Raw genomic sequence first — 19,740 nt, forward strand, 5'->3', positions numbered from 1 at the left:
AGTGAGTACCTTCGATAGAGAGAGAGAGAGAGAGAGAGAGAGACGGAACCCAGCCAGAGTGAGTACCTTTGATAGCGAGAGAGAGAGAGAGAGAGACGGAACCCAGCCAGAGTGAGTACCTTCGACAGGGAGATAGACAAAGAGAAAAACAAGCTGTGTGGTAATGTCAGTGGTAGAAAGCGCTGACAGGGAAGGGACAGGTCGTCTCCAACCTCACCCTTGACCTTCGATCCTCCCGTGTACCACAGTGGGTACTGGTCAGTGCCACACTGCCAGTGGTACCCCCCCCCAGTCAGTCCCGGTGTGATGGGTGTCTATACATTATCCACCACCAGTGATGGGAGGGGGTCACGCCTTGCTCTCCCTGCCTCACGCCTGCCTTTCTCCCGACAGTGCAAGAACAAGGCGTCCCTGCGGAACCTCTCCATGGTACTGCGGCAGCTCCGAGCACAAGGTGATGATTACTCCAAGAACATCTTTGCGAGCGTGGAACAGGCCAAGCTGGCCGTGGAGATGGATGTCAAGGACGGCACCTCATGGTGTGAGTTTGAGCCAGGGGGTGGCAGTGGGTGTGCGATGTGCCCAGCAGGGAGGTGTGAGCGCACGGGGTGTGAGTGAGGGCCGTCTTTCTGATCTGGGTGATTTGTTCGAGCCCCACACGCACCAGCGACTCGGGCTCCATAATCCTCGGCAACACTCCACCGGGGCCAGTACTGAGGGAGCACCGCACTGTCGGAGGGGCAGTACTGAGGGAGTGCCGCACTGTCGGAGGGGCAGTACTGAGGGAGTGCCGCACTGTCGGAGGGGCAGTACTGAGGGAGTGCCGCACTGTCGGAGGGGCAGTACTGAGGGAGTGCTGCACTGTCGGAGGGGCAGTACTGAGGGAGTGCCGCACTGTCGGAGGGGCAGTACTGAGGGAGCACCGCACTGTCGGAGGGGCAGTACTGAGGGAGCGCCGCACTGTCGGAGGGGCAGTACTGAGGGAGCTCCGCACTGTCGGAGGGGCAGTACTGAGGGAGTGCCGCACTGTCGGAGGGGCAGTACTGAGGGAGTGCCGCACTGTCGGAGGGGCAGTACTGAGGGAGCGCCGCACTGTCGGAGGGGCAGTACTGAGGGAGTGCCGCACTGTCGGAGGGGCAGTACTGAGGGAGTGCCGCACTGTCAGAGGGGCAGTACTGAGGGAGTGCCGCACTGTCCGAGGGGCAGTACTGAGGGAGTGCCGCACTGTCGGAGGGGCAGTACTGAGGGAGTGCCGCACTGTCAGAGGGGCAGTACTGAGGGAGCGCCGCACTGTCGGAGGGGCAGTACTGAGGGAGTGCCGCACTGTCGGAGGGGCAGTACTGAGGGAGTGCCGCACTGTCAGAGGGGCAGTACTGAGGGAGTGCCGCACTGTCGGAGGGGCAGTACTGAGGGAGTGCCGCACTGTCGGAGGGGCAGTACTGAGGGAGCGCCGCACTGTCGGAGGGGCAGTACTGAGGGAGCGCCGCACTGTCGGAGGGCCAGTACTGAGGGAGAGCCGCACTGTCGGAGGGGCAGTACTGAGGGAGCGCCGCACTGTCGGAGGGGCAGTACTGAGGGAGTGCCGCACTGTCGGAGGGCCAGTACTGAGGGAGAGCCGCACTGTCGGAGGGGCAGTACTGAGGGAGCGCCGCACTGTCGGAGGGGCAGTACTGAGGGAGTGCCGCACTGTCGGAGGGCCAGTACTGAGGGAGTGCCGCACTGTCGGAGGGCCAGTACTGAGGGAGTGCCGCACTGTCGGAGGGGCAGTACTGAGGGAGTGCCGCACTGTCGGAGGGGCAGTACTGAGGGAGTGCCGCACTGTCGGAGGGGCAGTACTGAGGGAGTGCCGCACTGTCGGAGGGGCAGTACTGAGGGAGTGCCACACTGTCGGAGGGGCAGTACTGAGGGAGCCCCGCACTGTCAAAGGGCCAGTACTGAGGGAGTGCCGCACTGTCGGAGGGGCAGTACTGAGGGAGCGCCGCACTGTCGGAGGGGCAGTACTGAGGGAGCGCCGCACTGTCGGAGGGGCAATACTGAGGGAATGCCGTACTGTCGGAGGGGCAGTACTGAGGGAGTGCCGCACTGTCGGAGGGGCAATACTGAGGGAGTGCCGCACTGTCGGAGGGGCAGTACTGAGGGAGCCCCGCACTGTCGGAGGGGCAGTACTGAGGGAGCCCCGCACTGTCGGAGGGGCAGTACTGAGGGAGTGCCGCACTGTCGGAGGAGCAGTACTGAGGGAGCCCCGCACTGTCGGAGGGGCAGTACTGAGGGAGTGCCGCACTGTCGGAGGGGCAGTACTGAGGGAGCGCCGCACTGTGGGAGGGGCAGTACTGAGGGAGTGCCACACTGTCGGAGGGGCAGTACTGAGGGAGCGCCGCACTGTCGGAGGGGCAGTACTGAGGGAGTGCTGCACTGTCGGAGGGGCAGTACTGAGGGAGCCCCGCACTGTCGGAGGGGCAGTACTGAGGGAGTGCCGCACTGTCGGAGGGGCAGTACTGAGGGAGCGCCGCACTGTCGGAGGGGCAGTACTGAGGGAGCGCCGCACTGTCGGAGGGGCAGTACTGAGGGAGGGCCGCACTGTCGGAGGGGCAGTACTGAGGGAGTGCCGCACTGTCGGAGGGGCAATACTGAGGGAGTGCCGCACTGTCGGAGGGGCAGTACTGAGGGAGTGCCGCACTGTCGGAGGGGCGGTACTGAGGGAGCGCCGCACTGTCGGAGGGGCAGTACTGAGGGAGCTCCGCACTGTCGGAGGGGCGGTACTGAGGGAGCGCCGCACTGTCGGAGGGTCAGTACTGAGGGAGTGCCGCACTGTCGGAGGGTCAGTACTGAGGGAGCACCGCACTGTCGGAGGGGCGGTACTGAGGGAGCACCGCACTGTCGGAGGGGCGGTACTGAGGGAGCGCCGCACTGTCGGAGGGGCAGTACTGAGGGAGTGCCGCACTGTCGGAGGGGCAGTACTGAGGGAGCTCCGCACTGTTGGAGGGGCAGTACTGAGGGAGCGTCGCACTGTTGGAGGGGCAGTACTGAGGGAGCGTCGCACTGTCGGAGGGGCAGTACTGAGGGAGTGCCGCACTGTCGGAGGGGCAGTACTGAGGGAGCGCTGCACTGTTGGAGGGGCAGTACTGAGGGAGTGCCGCACTGTCGGAGGGGCAGTACTGAGGGAGTGCCGCACTGTCGGAGGGGCAGTACTGAGGGAGCGCTGTTGGGAGAAGACGTTAAGACATCGTGAGATGATCTGGCTGTTTCACAGCACTGTTTTTGGGAGCTTGCTGTGCGCGAATCAGCTGCCTCGTTTACCTGCGTCGACACAGCAAAGACGTACTTCATTGGCTGTAAAAGTGCTTTGGGACCGTGAGGCCGTGAAAGGCGCTATATAAATGCAAGATCTTTCAAGCTACCTGAATGACAGAAATGTACAGCACAGAAGGAGGCCGGTCGGCCCACCGTGTCCATGCTGGCCGCGAGTGAGCAATCCGGCTTCGTGTCCCCGAGCCACACAAGGGGACAGGAGGACAGGTGAGCAAAAGCTGGGTCAAAGAGGTAGGTTTGAAGGAGCACCTGAAAGGTGGAGAGAGAACGGGAGAGGTTTGGGGAGGGAGTTCCAGAGCTTGGGGGCCCAGGCAGCTGAAGGCACGGCCTCCGATGGTGGAGCGATGGGAATCGGGGATGTGCAAGAGGCCAGAGTTGGAGGAGCGCAGAGATCTCCGAGGGTTGACGGATGTTAGAAATAGGGAGAGGGTTAGGCCATGGAGGGATTTGAAAAGGATGAGGATTATTAAATCAAAGGCGTTGCCTCCTGTACAGTGGCTGGGCAGTGCTGGAGTAACACTGTCCCTCTCCCTCTCTCTCTCTCTCACGCTCACAGATATCCTCGGCAACGCTTACCTGTCTCTCTTCTTTGTCACCGGGCAGAGTCCTCGCATAAGCCAGCAGGCACTGAGCGCGTACGCACAAGCGGTGAGTGTTGGGTGTAAGGGGAAGGGGAAGGGGAGGAGAGACTAGATTGTTGGGGGCACCACAAACCCTGTGCTCGAGGGTGACAGCTCGTCCTGGGGGTAAGCTGGGGGAGGGAGTCCTTCCGGTATCTTGTGGGGGTCGGGTTCTGTCGGTATCCTGCGGCAGGGTTCAAGAAACAGGAGCAGGAGTCGGCCATTCGGCCCCTCGAGCCTGCTCCGCCATTTAATACCATCATGGCTGATCCGATCATGGACTCAGCTCCACTTCCCCGCCCGCTCCCCATAACCCTTCACTCCCTTATCGCCCAAAAATCTGTCTATCTCCACCTTAAATATATTCAATGACCCAGCCTCCACAGCTCTCTGGGGCAGAGAATTCCACAGATTTACAACCCTCTGAGAGAAGAAATTCCTCCTCATCTCAGTTTTAAATGGGCGGCCCCTTATTCTAAGACCATGCCCCCGAGTTCTAGTCTCCCCCATCAGTGGGAACATCCTCTCTGCATCCACCTTGTCGAGCCCCCTCATAATCTGATACGTTTCGATAAGATCACCTCTCATTCTTCTGAACTCCAATGTGTATAGGCCCAACCTCCTCAACCTTTCCTCATAAGTCAACCCCCTCATCCCCGGAATCAACCGAGTGAACCTTCTCTGAACTGCCTCCAAAGCAAGTATATCCTTCCTTAAATATGGAAACCAAAACTGCACGCAGTACTCCAGGTGTGGCCTCACCAATACCCTGTATAACTGGAGCAAGACTTCCCTGCTTTTATACTCCATCCCCTTTGCAATAAAGGCCAAGATTCCTGATCACTTCCATCATCACAGGCAGTCCCTCGGAATCGAGGAAGACTTGCCTCCACTCTAACAGTGAGTCCTTAGGTGACTGAACAGTCCAATACAGGAACCACAGTCCCTGTCACAGGTGGGACAGACAGTGGTTGAGGGAAGGGGAGGGTGGGACTGGTTTGCCGCACGCTCCTTCCGCTGCCTGCGCTTGCTTTCTGCACGCTCTCGGCGACGAGACTCGAGGTGCTCAGCGCCCTCCCGGATGCACTTCCTCCACTTAGGGCGGACTGGTCTTTGGGCCCAGGGACTCCCAGGTGTCGGTGGGGGATGTTGCACTTTATCAGGGGGGCTTTGAGGGTGTGTCCCTTGTAACGTTTCCTCTGCCCACCTGGGGCTCGCTTGCCGTGAAGGAGTTCCGAGTAGAGCGCTTGCTTTGGGGAGTCTCGTGTCTGGGGGCCATGCGGACAATGTGGCCCTGCCCAGCGGAGCTGGTCGAGTGTGGTCAGTGCTTCGATGCTGGGGATGTTGGGCCTGGTCGAGGACGCTAACGTTGGTGCGTCTGTCCTCCCGGGGGATTTGCAGGATCTTGTGGAGACAGCGTATGCAAGTAATCGGGAAGGGTATGCTCCCTTTGTCACAGGGAGAGGCCACATACTCTGGACAAGGGGTGAGGGGGTTGGGTGGAATTCTCTATCCTCATGCAGAGCACTTTAAGGGGCTGAGAGGCCGGCAGGTTGAGGGTGCACAGGGCTGCTGAGATGGAAGAAGGTTGCTCACAGCTGAGATGGGGAGGATCGCATTCTGATGCAGACCCCCCGCAGCCCCAGTGGCGTGTGTGGGTTATGGGGTGAGTGAGGTGGGGAAGGGGGGTGGGAGCTGGAACTGGAACCGTGCTGTGTTTGTTCTCCAGGAATCTGTCCTGGGGCTCCTCTTACTGGCACTAAACCAGGCCCATGCTCAAGACACTCTTATCCATTGGTTCCAGGGATAGCTTGGATCGATAAAACAGAGAGTCGGGATAAATGGTTCATTCTCCGGTTGGCAACCAGTAACTAGTGGGGTGTCACAGGGATCAGTGCTGGGGCCCCAACTATTTACAATCTATAGTAACGACTTGGAAGAAGGGACTGAGTGTAACGTAGACAAGTTTGCTGACAATACAAAGATGGGAGGAAAAGCAATGTGTGAGGAGGACACAAAAAATCTGTAAAAGGACACAGACAGGCTCAGTGAGTGGGTAAACATTTGTCAGATGGAGTATAATGTGGAAAAGTGTGAGGTCATGCACTTGGGCAGAAAAAAATTAAAGAGCAAGTTATTATTTAAATAGAGAAAGATTGCAAAGTGCCGCAGTACAGAGGGACCTGGGGGTTACTTGTACATAAAACACAAAAGGTTAGTCTGCAGGTACAGCAAGTGATCAGGAAGGCCAATGGAATCTTGACCTTTATTGCAAAGGGGATGGAGTATAAAAGCAGGGAAGTCTTGCTCCAGTTATACAGGGTATTGGTGAGGCCACACCTGGAGTACTGCGTGCAGTTTTGGTCTCCGTATTTACGGAAGGATATACTTGCTTTGGAGGCAGTTCAGAGAAGGTTCACTCGGTTGATTCCGGAGATGAGGGGGTTGACTTATGAGGAAAGGTTGAGGAGGTTGGGCCTCTACTCATTGGAGTTCAGAAGAATGAGAGGTGATCTTATCAAAACGTATCAGATTATGAGGGGGCTCGACAAGGTGGATGCAGAGAGGATGTTCCCACTGATGGGGGAGACTAAAACTAGGGGGCATGGTCTCAGAATAAGGGGCCACCCATTTAAAACTGAGATGAGGAGGAATTTCTTCTCTCAGAGGGTTGTAAATCTGTGGAATTCTCTGCCCCAGAGAGCTGTGGAGGCTGGGACATTGAATATATTTAAGGTGGAGATAGACAGATTTTTGAGCGATAAGGGAGTGAAGGGTTATGGGGAGCGGGCGGGGAAGTGGAGCTGAGTCCATGATCGGATCAGCCATGATCGTATTAAATGGCGGAGCAGGCTCGAGGGGCCGAATGGCTGACTCCTGATCGTATTCTGTTTTTATGATAATTGATTGGGCTTTGTCGAAGCGATATCCAATGGAGGCCGGGATGGTGCCTGATGTAGTTGGGTCAGTATCTCGAACACAACATCAGAAATAGGAGCAGGAGTCGGCCATTCGGCCCCTCGAACCTGCTCCGCCATTTAATACGATCATGGCTGATAGACTGCAACTCCACCTTCCCACACCATCCCCATTTCCCTTAATTCCCCCCAAATTTATCCCTCTCAGCCTTGAATATACTCAAAGACTGAGCCTCCACTGCCCTCTGGGGCAGAGAATTCCAAAGATACACCCCCCTCCGAGTGAAGAAATTTCTCCTCATCTCAGTCCTAAATGGCCGACCTCTTATCCTGAGACTGTGACCCCTGGTTCTAGACTCCCCAGCCCCGGGGAGAAAACATTTTTTCACCATCTATCCTGTCAAGCCCTGTAAGAGTTTGATGTTTCAATGAGATCACCTCTCATTCTTCTAAACTCTGGAGAATATCGGCCCAGTCTGCTCAATCTCTCCTGTTGGGATAATCGCCCCCATCCCAGGAATCAATCTGGTGAACCTTCGCTGCACTCCCTCTATGGCAAGTGTATCCTTCCTGAGGTAAGGAGACCCACCAGGGCCCTGTATAATTGCAGTAAGACATCTTTACTCTTATACTCAAATCCTCCTGTAATAAAGGCCAACATCCCATTTGCTCTCATGACTTGCTGTACCTGCAGGTTAACTTTCAAGTGATTGGTGTACAAGAACACCCAGGTCCCCCTGAACACCAATCTCTCACCGTTTAAAAAAAAAAAATACTCTGCTTTTGTATTTTTCCGACCAAAGTGGATAACTTCACACTTCCCAACATTGTATTCCGTTTGCCATGTTCTTGCCCACTCAGTCAACCCGTCTATATCTCTCTGCAGCCTCTTTGCATCCTCCCCACAGCTTACTTTCCCACCTAACTTTGTATCGTCAGCAAACTTGGAGACATCGCAATCGGCTCCCTCATCTAAGCCACTGATATAGATTGTAAATAGCTGAGGCCCCAGCACTGATCCCTGCGGTACCCCGCTAGTTACAGCCCGAAAATGACCCAGTTATTCCTGCTCTCTGTTTTCTGTCCACCAACCAATCCTCAATCCGTCTTCAAAAAAACAAAACATATTTATCACATCTGGTGGGGCGGAGGTCGATATTTGACGGGGGCAGGCTCAGTGCGATTTTCATAGAATCAGAGAAATTCACAGCACGGGAGGAGGCCATTCGGCCCATCGTATCCAAGAGCTACCCAGCCTAATCCCACTTTCCCGCTCTGGGTCCGTAGCCCTGCAGGTTACGGCACTTCAGGAGCACATCCAAATGTGGTGAGGGTTTCTGCCTCTACCCCCCTTTCAGGTCGTGAGTTCCACCCCCAGACCCCCACCACCCTCTGGGTGAAGACATTTCCCCTCAAATCCCCTCTAAACCCCCCCCCCCCAATTACTTTCAATCTGTGCCCCCTGGTTGTTGACCCCTCTGCCCAGGGAAACAGGTCCGTCCTATCCACTCTATCCAGGCCCCTCATCATTTTATACACCTCAATCAGGTCTCCCCTCAGCCTCCTCTGTTCCAAGGAAAACAGACCCCAGCTTATCCAATCTTTCCTCATCGCTAAAATTCTCCAGTCCCGGCAACATCCTGGTAAATCTCCTCTGTACCCTCTCCAGTGCAACATCCTGGTAAATCTCCTCTGTACCCTCTCTAGTGCAACATCCTGGTAAATCTCCTCTGTACCCTCTCCAGTGCAACATCCTGGTAAATCTCCTCTGCACCCTCTCCAGTGCAACATCCTGGTAAATCTCCTCTGTACCCTCTCCAGTGCAACATCCTGGTAAATCTCCTCTGTACCCTCTCTAGTGCAACATCCTGGTAAATCTCCTCTGTACCCTCTCCAGTGCAACATCCTGGTAAATCTCCTCTGTACCCCTCTCCAGTGCAATCACATCCTTCCTGTAATGTGGTGACCAGAACTGCATGCAGTACTCCAGCTGTGGCCTAACCAGTGTTTTATACAGTTCAAGCATAAACCTCCCTGCTCTTGTATCCCAGGCCTCGGCCAATAAAGGCAAGTATTCCGTATGCCTTCTTAACCACCTTATCCACCTGGCCTGCTACCTTCAGGGAGCTGTGGACCTGCACTCCAAGGTCCCTGTGTTCATCTACACTTCTCATTACCATTATAAAAATATAAAAGCAGGGAAGTCTTGCTCCAGTTATACAGGGTATTGGTGAGGCCACACCTGGAGTACTGCGTGCAGTTATACAGGGTATTGGTGAGGCCGCACCTGGAGTACTGCGTGCAGTTCTGGTCTCCGTATTTACGAAAGGATATACTTGCTTTGGAGGCAGTTCAGAGAAGGTTCACTCGGTTGATTCCGGGGATGAGGGGGTTGACTTATGAGGAAAGGTTGAGGAGGTTGGGCCTCTACTCATTGGAATTTAGAAGAATGAGAGGTGATCTTATCGAAACGTATCAGATTATGAGGGGGCTCGACAAGGTGGATGCAGAGAGGATGTTCCCACTGATGGGGGAGACTAGAACTAGGGGGCATGGTCTTAGAATAAGGGGCCGCCCATTTAAAACTGAGATGAGGAGGAATTTCTTCTCTCAGAGGGTTGTAAATCTGTGGAATTCTCTGCCCCAGAGAGCTGTGGAGGCTGGGTCATTGAATATATTTAAGGTGGAGATAGACAGATTTTTGAGCGATAAGGGAGTGAAGGGTTATGGGGAGCGGGCGGGGAAGTGGAGCTGAGTCCATGATTGGATCAGCCATGATCGTATTAAATGGCGGAGCAGGCTCGAGGGGCCGAATGGCCGACTCCTGCTCCTATTTTGTCTGTTCTTATTTAATGTGAATTCCCTTTCCTTGTTAGCTCCTCAAATGCATTACCTTGCACTGCTCCCGATGATGGTCTGTTCTGATTCTCTCCCTCTCTCTGCGTTAGGAGAAGGTGGATTTAGCAGCACGCAGCAACCCGGACCTTCACCTCAACAGATCCACGGTGAGCCCCGGAACCGCAGCCTGCGCCCCCCAAATCCTGCTCTTGTCCCGGGGCGGGACGGGGCTTTACAATAACAATCGAGGTGTTTTGTATTTTGAAAAGCAGGGAGCAACAAGATAATTGGGGCATGAGTGTGTGTGTGTGTACGTGTGTGTGTACGTGTGTGTGTACGTGTGTGTGAGGAGTTGTGGGTGTGTGTGAGTGTGTGTGAGAGCGGCGCTCCCTCAGTACTGCCCCTCCGACAGTGCAACACTCCCTCAGTACTGCCCCTCCGACAGTGCGGCGCTCCCTCAGTACTGCCCCTCCGACAGTGCAGCCCTCCGACAGTGCAACACTCCCTCAGTACTGCCCCTCCGACAGTGCGGCGCTCCCTCAGTACTGCCCCTCCGACAGTGCGGCACTCCCTCAGTACCGCCCCTCCGACAGTGCAACACTCCCTCAGTACTGACCCTCCGACAGTGCGGCACTCCCTCAGTACCGCCCCTCCGACAGTGCGGCCCTCTGACAGTGCGGCACTCCCTCAGTACTGCCCCTCCGACAGTGCGGCACTCCCTCAGTACTGCCCCTCCGACAGTGCGGCACTCCCTCAGTACTGCCCCTCCGACAGTGCGGCGCTCCCTCAGTACTGCCCCTCCGACAGTGCGGCACTCCCTCAGTACTGCCCCTCCGACAGTGCGGCACTCCCTCAGTACTGCCCCTCCGACAGTGCAACACTCCCTCAGTACTGCCCCTCCGACAGTGCGGCACTCCCTCAGTACCGCCCCTCTGACAGTGCGGGGCTCCCTCAGTACTGCGCCTCTGACAGTGCGGCACTCCCTCAGTACTGCCCCTCTGACAGTGCGGCACTCCCTCAGTACTGCGCCTCTGACAGTGCGGCACTCCCTCAGTACTGCCCCTCTGACAGTGCGGCGCTCCCTCAGTACTGCCCCTCCAACAGTGCAACACTCCCTCAGTACTGCCCCTCCGACAGTGCGGCACTCCCTCAGTACTGCCCCTCCGACAGTGCGGCACTCCCTCAGTACTGCCCCTCCGACAGTGCGGCACTCCCTCAGTACTTCCCCTCCGACAGTGCGGCACTCCCTCAGTACCGCCCCTCCGACAGTGCGGCACTCCCTCAGTACTGCGCCTCTGACAGTGCGGCACTCCCTCAGTACTGCCCCTCTGACAGTGCGGCGCTCCCTCAGTACTGCCCCTCCGACAGTGCAACACTCCCTCAGTACTGCCCCTCCGACAGTGCGGCACTCCCTCAGTACTGCCCCTCCGACAGTGCGGCACTCCCTCAGTACTGCCCCTCCGACAGTGCGGCACTCCCTCAGTACCGCCCCTCCGACAGTGCGGCACTCCCTCAGTACTGACCCTCCGACAGTGCGGCACTCCCTCAGTACTGACCCTCCGACAGTGCGGCACTCCCTCAGTACTGCCCCTCCGACAGTGCGGCGCTCCCTCAGCACTGTCACGGGGTGTGTGAGCCCTGGATTATGTGACCCGAGCTGCTACATACACCTCCACCCCAAAAGATCCCTAAGCCTGTATTGGAAGAGGAGTGGGGGAGTGGGGGGGCGTTTGCCAATGTCCTGTGGCCAATATTGATCGCTTAATCCAGCCTCACTAAAATAGTAGATGGTGTGGTCTTAACCACACTGCTCCTTGTCGGATCTTGCTGTGTGAATATTGTCTTGTTACATTTTCCAACAGCGACTAAACCGGGGGGGGGGGGGGAATGTACTTGATTGGCTGTGGAGCGCTTTGGGACGTCCTGAACTGCCGAAAGGCGCGGTATAAATGCATCTGCCTTCTTTCTATGGTGAGGTTCAGCAGACTTCCCAGTAAAACCTGTGTCTTGATTCGAAGCTCTACAAGTACGAGGAGAACTACAGGGAGGCCCTGCTGGGCTTTGCCCAGGCTGCGGCCCTGGACCCAGCCTTACCCGAACCGCCCCTCCGCGAGCAGCAGCTGTTGACGTTCCTCAACCGACTCACCACCCTGGTCCAGCAGAAGGTGAGAGCCAGAGTTCGAACCGGTAACGTGAGGAGTGTTGGGGTGCTGTGCAGAGTGTGCAACACCGCCCACTAGTGTCTGTAACCGGTAACATGGGGGGTGTGTGCGACAGTGCCCACTGGTGTCAGTAACCGGTAACACGGGGGTGTGGGCGACAGTGCCCACTGGTGTCTGTAACCGGTAACACGGGGGTGTGGGCGACAGTGCCCACTGGTGTCTGTAACCGGTAACACAGGGGGTGTGTGCGACAGTGCCCACTGGTGTCTGCAACCGGTAACACAGGGGTGTGTGCGACAGTGCCCACTGGTGTCTGTAACCGGTAACACAGGGGTGTGGGCGACAGTGCCCACTGGTGTCTGTAACCGGTAACACAGGGGGTGTGTGCGACAGTGCCCACTGGTGTCTGTAACCGGTAACACGGGGGTGTGTGCGACAGTGCCCACTGGTGTCTGTAACCGGTAACACGGGGGTGTGGGCGACAGTGCCCACTGGTGTCTGTAACCGGTAACACAGGGGTGTGGGCGACAGTGCCCACTGGTGTCTGTAACTGGTAACACAGGGGTGTGTGCGACAGTGCCCACTGGTGTCTGTAACCGGTAACATGGGGGGTGTGTGCGACAGTGCCCACTGGTGTCTGTAACCGGTAACATGGGGGTGTGGGCGACAGTGCCCACTGGTGTCTGTAACCGGTAACACGGGGGTGTGTGCGACAGTGCCCACTGGTGTCTGTAACCGGTAACACAGGGGTGTGGGTGACGGTGCCCACTGGTGTCTGTAACCGGTAACACAGGGGGTGTGTGCGACAGTGCCCACTGGTGTCTGTAACCGGTAACATGGGGGGTGTGGGCGACAGTGCCCACTGGTGTCTGTAACCGGTAACACGGGGTGTGGGCGACAGTGCCCACTGGTGTCTGTAACCGGTAACACGGGGGTGTGGGCGACAGTGCCCACTGGTGTCTGTAACCGGTAACACGGGGGTGTGTGCGACAGTGCCCACTGGTGTCTGTAACCGGTAACATGGGGGGTGTGTGCGACAGTGCCCACTGGTGTCTGTAACTGGTAACACAGGGGTGTGTGCGACAGTGCCCACTGGTGTCTGTAACCGGTAACATGGGGGGTGTGTGCGACAGTGCCCACTGGTGTCTGTAACCGGTAACACGGGGGTGTGGGCGACAGTGCCCACTGGTGTCTGTAACCGGTAACACGGGGGTGTGTGCGACAGTGCCCACTGGTGTCTGTAACCGGTAACACAGGGCTGTGGGTGACAGTGCCCACTGGTGTCTGTAACCGGTAACACAGGGGGTGTGTGCGACAGTGCCCACTGGTGTCTGTAACCGGTAACATGGGGGGTGTGTGCGACAGTGCCCACTGGTGTCTGTAACCGGTAACACGGGGGTGTGGGCGACAGTGCCCACTGGTGTCTGTAACCGGTAACACGGGGGTGTGTGCAACAGTGCCCACTGGTGTCTGTAACCGGTAACACGGGGGTGTGGGCGACAGTGCCCACTGGTGTCTGTAACCGGTAACACGGGGTGTGGGCGACAGTGCCCACTGGTGTCTGTAACCGGTAACACAGGGGGTGTGGGCGACAGTGCCCACTGGTGTCTGTAACCGGTAACACGGGGGTGTGGGCGACAGTGCCCACTGGTGTCTGTAACCGGTAACACGGGGGTGTGGGCGACAGTGCCCACTGGTGTCTGTAACTGGTAACACAGGGGTGTGTGCGACAGTGCCCACTGGTGTCTGTAACCGGTAACACGGGGGTGTGGGCGACAGTGCCCACTGGTGTCTGTAACCGGTAACACAGGGGTGTGTGCACAGTGCCCACTGGTGTCTGTAACCGGTAACACGGGGGTGTGGGCGACAGTGCCCACTGGTGTCTGTAACCGGTAACACGGGGGTGTGGGCGACAGTGCCCACTGGTGTCTGTAACCGGTAACACAGGGGGTGTGGGCGACAGTGCCCACTGGTGTCTGTAACCGGTAACACAGGGGTGTGGGCGATAGTGCCCACTGGTGTCTGTAACCGGTAACACGGGGGTGTGGGCGACAGTGCCCACTGGTGTCTGCAACCGGTAACACAGGGGTGTGGGCGACAGTGCCCACTGGTGTCTGTAACTGGTAACACAGGGGGTGTGGGCGACAGTGCCCACTGGTGTCTGTAACCGGTAACACAGGGGTGTGTGCGACAACGCCCACTGGTGTCTGTAACCGGTAACACAGGGGTGTGTGCACAGTGCCCACTGGTGTCTGTAACCGGTAACATGGGGGTGTGGGCGACAGTGCCCACTGGTGTCTGTAACCGGTAACACGGGGGAGTGGGCGACAGTGCCCACTGGTGTCTGTAACTGGTAACACAGGGGTGTGTGTGACAGTGCCCACTGGTGTCTGTAACACGGGGGTGTGGGCGACAGTGCCCACTGGTGTCTGTAACCGGTAACACGGGGGTGTGGGCGACAGTGCCCACTGGTGTCTGTAACCGGTAACACAGGGGTGTGGGCGACAGTGCCCACTGGTGTCTGTAACCGGTAACATGGGGGTGTGGGCGACAGTGCCCACTGGTGTCTGTAACTGGTAACACAGGGGGTGTGGGCGACAGTGCCCACTGGTGTCTGTAACCGGTAACACAGGGGTGTGGGCGACAGTGCCCACTGGTGTCTGTAACCGGTAACACGGGGGTGTGGGCGACAGTGCCCACTGGTGTCTGTAACCGGTAACACGGGGGTGTGGGCGACAGTGCCCACTGGTGTCTGTAACCGGTAACACAGGGGTGTGGGCGACAGTGCCCACTGGTGTCTGTAACCGGTAACACGGGGGTGTGGGCGACAGTGCCCACTGGTGTCTGTAACCGGTAACACAGGGGTGTGGGCGACAGTGCCCACTGGTGTCTGTAACTGGTAACACAGGGGGTGTGGGCGACAGTGCCCACTGGTGTCTGTAACCGGTAACACAGGGGTGTGTGCGACAACGCCCACTGGTGTCTGTAACCGGTAACACAGGGGTGTGTGCACAGTGCCCACTGGTGTCTGTAACCGGTAACACGGGGGTGTGGGCGACAGTGCCCACTGGTGTCTGTAACCGGTAACACAGGGGTGTGTGTGACAGTGCCCACTGGTGTCTGTAACACGGGGGTGTGGGCGACAGTGCCCACTGGTGTCTGTAACCGGTAACACGGGGGTGTGGGCGACAGTGCCCACTGGTGTCTGTAACCGGTAACACAGGGGTGTGGGCGACAGTGCCCACTGGTGTCTGTAACTGGTAACACAGGGGGTGTGGGCGACAGTGCCCACTGGTGTCTGTAACCGGTAACACAGGGGTGTGGGCGACAGTGCCCACTGGTGTCTGTAACCGGTAACACAGGGGTGTGGGCGACAGTGCCCACTGGTGTCTGTAACCGGTAACACAGGGGTGTGGGCGACAGCGCCCCCCGGTGTCTGTAACCGGTAACACGGGGGGTTCACTCAGAGGGTTATGAATCTTTGGAACTCTCGGCCTCCGAGAGCTGTGGAGGCCGAGTCTCTGAGTATATTCAAGGCTGGGATCGATAGACTTTTGGACTCTAAGGGAACCAAGTGATACGGGGATCGGGCAGGAGAGTGTAGAGTTGAGGTGGGCGATGAGCCACGATCTTATTGAATGGCGGTGCAGGCTCGAGGGGCCGAGTGGCCGACTTTGCTCCCGAGTGTTGTGTTGTTGTGTGAGGGAGGGTCTGTCCCACTGCACGGAAGGGTTCCCCATTCCCCCTCTGGGTTGGGGGCAGTGGATGTCCCCATTCCCCCTCTGGGTTGGGGGCAGTGGATGTCCCCATTCCCCCTCTGGGTTGGGGGCAGTGGATGTCCCCATTCCCCCTCTGGGTTGGGGGCAGTGGATGTCCCCATTCCCCCTCTGGGTTGGGGGCAGTGGATGTCCCCATTCCCCCTCTGGGTTGGGGGCAGTGGATGTTGGTCTGTCTCTTCCCTAACGTGCGTAGTGAAAGCTATTTATTGCTCTTTGCCGAGCAGATTGACCAGCTTGCTACCGGGGGTGAAAGGGATGAATGACACGGGCCGAGTACACACTCGAGGCGTGTTCCCGTGTGGTTACAAGATTGTGGGATCATCGAATCGCGGCTTTGATCGAGCAGATTGAAACTAATTCCTCTGGTGGGGAGAATCTCAGGTGTCCTTGTGTCCTGGGCTGCTATTGGTCAGTTCTCAGATGTCCCTGTGTGTCCACGACTGGTATTGGTCAGTTCTCTGATGTCCCGGAGTGTCCTGGGCTGGTATTGGTCAGTTCTCTGGTGTCACTCTGTATCCAGGGCTGGTATTGGTCAATTCTCTGGCGTCACTCTGTATCCAGGGCTGGTATTGGTCAATTCTCTGGTGTCACTCTGTATCCAGGGCTGGTATTGGTCAATTCTCTGGTGTCACTCTGTATCTAGGGCTGGTATTGATCAGTTTTCTGATGTCACTCTGTATCCAGGGCTGGTATTGGTCAGTTCTTTGGTGTCACTCTGTATCCTGGGCTCCTATTGGTCAGTTCTCTGACGCCCCGTGTGTCCTGGGCTGCTATTGGTCAGTTCTCTGATGCCCCTGTGTATCCTAGGCTGCTATTGATCAGTTCTCTGAGGCCCCTGTGTGTCCTGGGCTGCTATTGGTCAGTCCTCTGATGCCCCTGTGTGTCCTGGGCTGGTATTGGTCAGTCCTCTGGTGTCCCTGAGTGTCCTGGGCTGGTATTGGTCAATTCTCTGGTGTCACTCTGTATCCAGGGCTGATATTGGTCAGTTCTCTGATGCCCCGTGTGTCCTGGGCTCCTATTGGTCAGTTCTCTGACGCCCCGTGTGTCCTGGGCTGCTATTGGTCAGTTCTCTGATGCCCCTGTGTATCCTAGGCTGCTATTGATCAGTCCTCTGATGCCCCTGTGTGTCCTGGGCTGGTATTGGTCAGTCCTCTGGTGTCCCTGAGTGTCCTGGGCTGGTATTGGTCAATTCTCTGGTGTCACTCTGTATCCAGGGCTGGTATTGGTCAGTTTTCTGATGTCACTCTGTATCCTGGGCTGGTATTGGTCAGTTCTCTGGTGTCACTCTGTATCCTGGGCTGCTATTGGTCAGTTCTCTGATGCCCCTGTGTGTCCTGGGCTGCTATTGGTCAGTTCTCTGATGCCCCTGTGTGTCCTGAGCTGCTATTGGTCAGTTCTCTGATGCCCCTGTGTGTCCTGGGCTGCTATTGGTCAGTTCTCTGATGCCCCTGTGTGTCCTGAGCTGCTATTGGTCAGTTCTCTGACGTTTTACTGATTCTGCTTTCAGGGTAAGCTAAAGGCAAAAAAGCTGAACAGCCTGATGTCCAGCATCCAGAACAAAGACCTGAGCCTGTACAAGGATCGGACTTACACCACGGTCAGTGGGCAGCAGGTCTCCTTGGCCCTGAAGCCTCTCTCCACCTTGCTCCCAGGGGCAAACATGGGAACCGTGGTCCTTGGCAAAGTGGTGTTCAGTCTGACCGACGAGGAGAAAGTGCCATTGTAAGTACTGGCTATCGAAGGGGATCGGGTTTGTGAAAAGGAGATGGGCTCGCCCTACATTGTGCCCTGGTTAGAGGGATGTCGCACTTTATCAGGGAGGCTTTGAGGGTGGTCCCTTGTAACGTTTCCTCTGCCCACCTGGGGCTCGCTTGCCGTGAGGGAGTTCCGAGTAGAGTGCTTGCTTTGGGAGCCTCGTGTCTGGGGGCCATGTGGACAATGTGGCCCTGGCCAGCGGAGCTGGTCGAGTGTGGTCAGTGCTTCGATGCTGGGGATGTTGGCCTGGTCGAGGACGCTAACGTTGGTGTACCTATGTGTCATGGGAGTCCCTGGGCCAAAGACCAGTCCGCCCGAAGTGGAGGAAGTGCATCCGGGAGGGCGCTGAGCACCTCGAGTCTCGTCGCCGAGAGCGTGCAGAAAGCAAGCGCAGGCAGCGGAAGGAGCGTGCGGCAAACCAGTCCCACCCTCCCCTTCCCTCAACCACTGTCTGTCCCACCTGTAAGGCCACACCTGGAGTATTGTGTTCAGTTTTGGTCTCCTAACTTGAGGAAGGACATTCTTGCTATTGAGGGAGCGCAGCGAAGGTTCACCAGACTGATTCCCGGGATGGCGGGACTGACATATCAAGAAAGACTGGATCAACTGGGCTTGTATTCACTGGAGTTCAGAAGAATGAGAGGGGATCTCACAGAAACGTTTGAAATTCTGACGGGATTGGACAGGTTAGATGCAGGAAGAATGTTCCCGATGTTGGGGAAGTCCAGAACCAGGGGTCACAGTCTAAGGATAAGGGGTAAGCCATTTAGGACCGAGATGAGGTGAAACTTCTTCACCCAGAGAGTGGGGAACCTGTGGAATTCTCTACCACAGAAAGTTGTTGAGGCCAATTCACTAAATATATTCAAAAAGGAGTTAGATGAAGTCCTTACTACTCGGGGGATCAAGGGGTATGGTGAGAAAGCAGGAATGGGGTACTGAAGTTGCATGTTCAGCCATGAACTCATTGAATGGCGGTGCAGGCTAGAAGGGCCGAATGGCCGACTCCTGCACCTATTTTCTATGTTTCTATGTTTCTAAGCTATGTGGCTTTTCAAGGAGAAAAAAACCGCACATACGCGATGTTTTGAATGCAGCCCGAAGAAAAGTACAGGGTGCATTGACCGCCACTATGTCAAGGAGGAGCAGGGGGAGTTCTCCCCGGTGTCCTGGGTCCAATATTTATCCCTCAATCAACGTCACTTTAAAAAAAAACATTATCTAGCCATTTATCACATTGCTGTTTGTATGGGAGCTTGCTGTGCGCAAAGTGGCTGCTGCGATTCCTGCATTACAAGTGACTACACTCTCAAAAGTTTTTCACGGGCTGTGAATGGTTTTGGGAACACAAGAACATCAGAAATAGGAGCAGGAGTCGGCCATTCGGCCCCTCGAGCCCGCTCCGCCATTTAATACCATCATGGCTGATCCGATCATGGACTCAGCTCCACTTCCCCGCCCGCTCCCCATAACCCTTCACTCCCTTATCGCTCAAAAATCTGTCTATCTCCACCTTAAATATATTCAATGACCCAGCCTCCACAGCTCTCTGGGGCAGAGAATTCCACAGATTTACAACCCTCTGAGAGAAGAAATTCCTCCTCATCTCAGTTTTAAATGGGCGGCCCCTTATTCTAAGACCATGCCCCCTAGTTCTAGTCTCCCCCATCAGTGGGAACATCCTCTCTGCATCCACCTTGTCGAGCCCCCTCATAATCTGATACGTTTCGATAAGATCACCTCTCATTCTTCTGAACTCCAATGAGTAGAGGCCCAACCTCCTCAACCTTTCCTCATAAGTCAACCCCCTCATCCCCGGAATCAACCGAGTGAACCTTCTCTGAACAGCCTCCAAAGCAAGTATATCCTTCCGTAAATACGGAGAGCAAAACTGCACGCAGTACTCCAGGTGTGGCCTCACCAATACCCTGTATAACTGGAGCAAGACTTCCCTGCTTTTATACTCCATCCCCTTTGCAATAAAGGCCAAGATACCATTGGCCTTCCTGATCACTTGCTGTACCTGCAGACTAACCTTTTGTGTTTCATGCACCAGGGAAGTCCTGAGGGTGTAGAAGGTGCTGGCTCGAGGGGCTGTATGGTCTCCTTGCCCCTGTTTCTTTCTTGTCAACATAGGTGCGTTCATTGGAAATGTTAAAGCTCCTCCCCACTTGAAAGGCTCAGCAGGCTGGGTCTCTTCAGCAAAGAGAAGGCTGTGCAGTGACCTGATCAAATTATGAAGAGGTTTAATAGGGTAGATGTAGAGAGGGGAAAAAGGAAGAAAGAGTTGCATTTCTGTAGCGCCTTTCACATCCACCGGACGTCTCAAAGCGCTTTACAGCCAATGAAGTACTTTTGG

The 19,740-nt window shown here is 56.4% G+C and overlaps 1 protein-coding gene across 1 annotated transcript in view; it reads left to right on the top strand.

The window, feature by feature from the left end:
* Positions 1-19,740, top strand: part of ttc5 (tetratricopeptide repeat domain 5) — a 104,992-nt gene that overhangs the window by 4,962 nt on the left and 80,290 nt on the right. The window contains exons 2-6 of the mRNA XM_070866757.1: positions 394-541; positions 3,866-3,957; positions 9,796-9,852; positions 11,704-11,850; positions 17,134-17,348. Coding sequence (XP_070722858.1) covers positions 394-541; positions 3,866-3,957; positions 9,796-9,852; positions 11,704-11,850; positions 17,134-17,348 — 659 coding nt within the window. The remainder of the gene's footprint in view (positions 1-393; positions 542-3,865; positions 3,958-9,795; positions 9,853-11,703; positions 11,851-17,133; positions 17,349-19,740) is intronic.

The sequence above is a fragment of the Pristiophorus japonicus genome, chromosome 23, assembly GCF_044704955.1.
Source record: "Pristiophorus japonicus isolate sPriJap1 chromosome 23, sPriJap1.hap1, whole genome shotgun sequence".
NCBI classification, from domain to species: Eukaryota; Metazoa; Chordata; class Chondrichthyes; family Pristiophoridae; genus Pristiophorus; species Pristiophorus japonicus.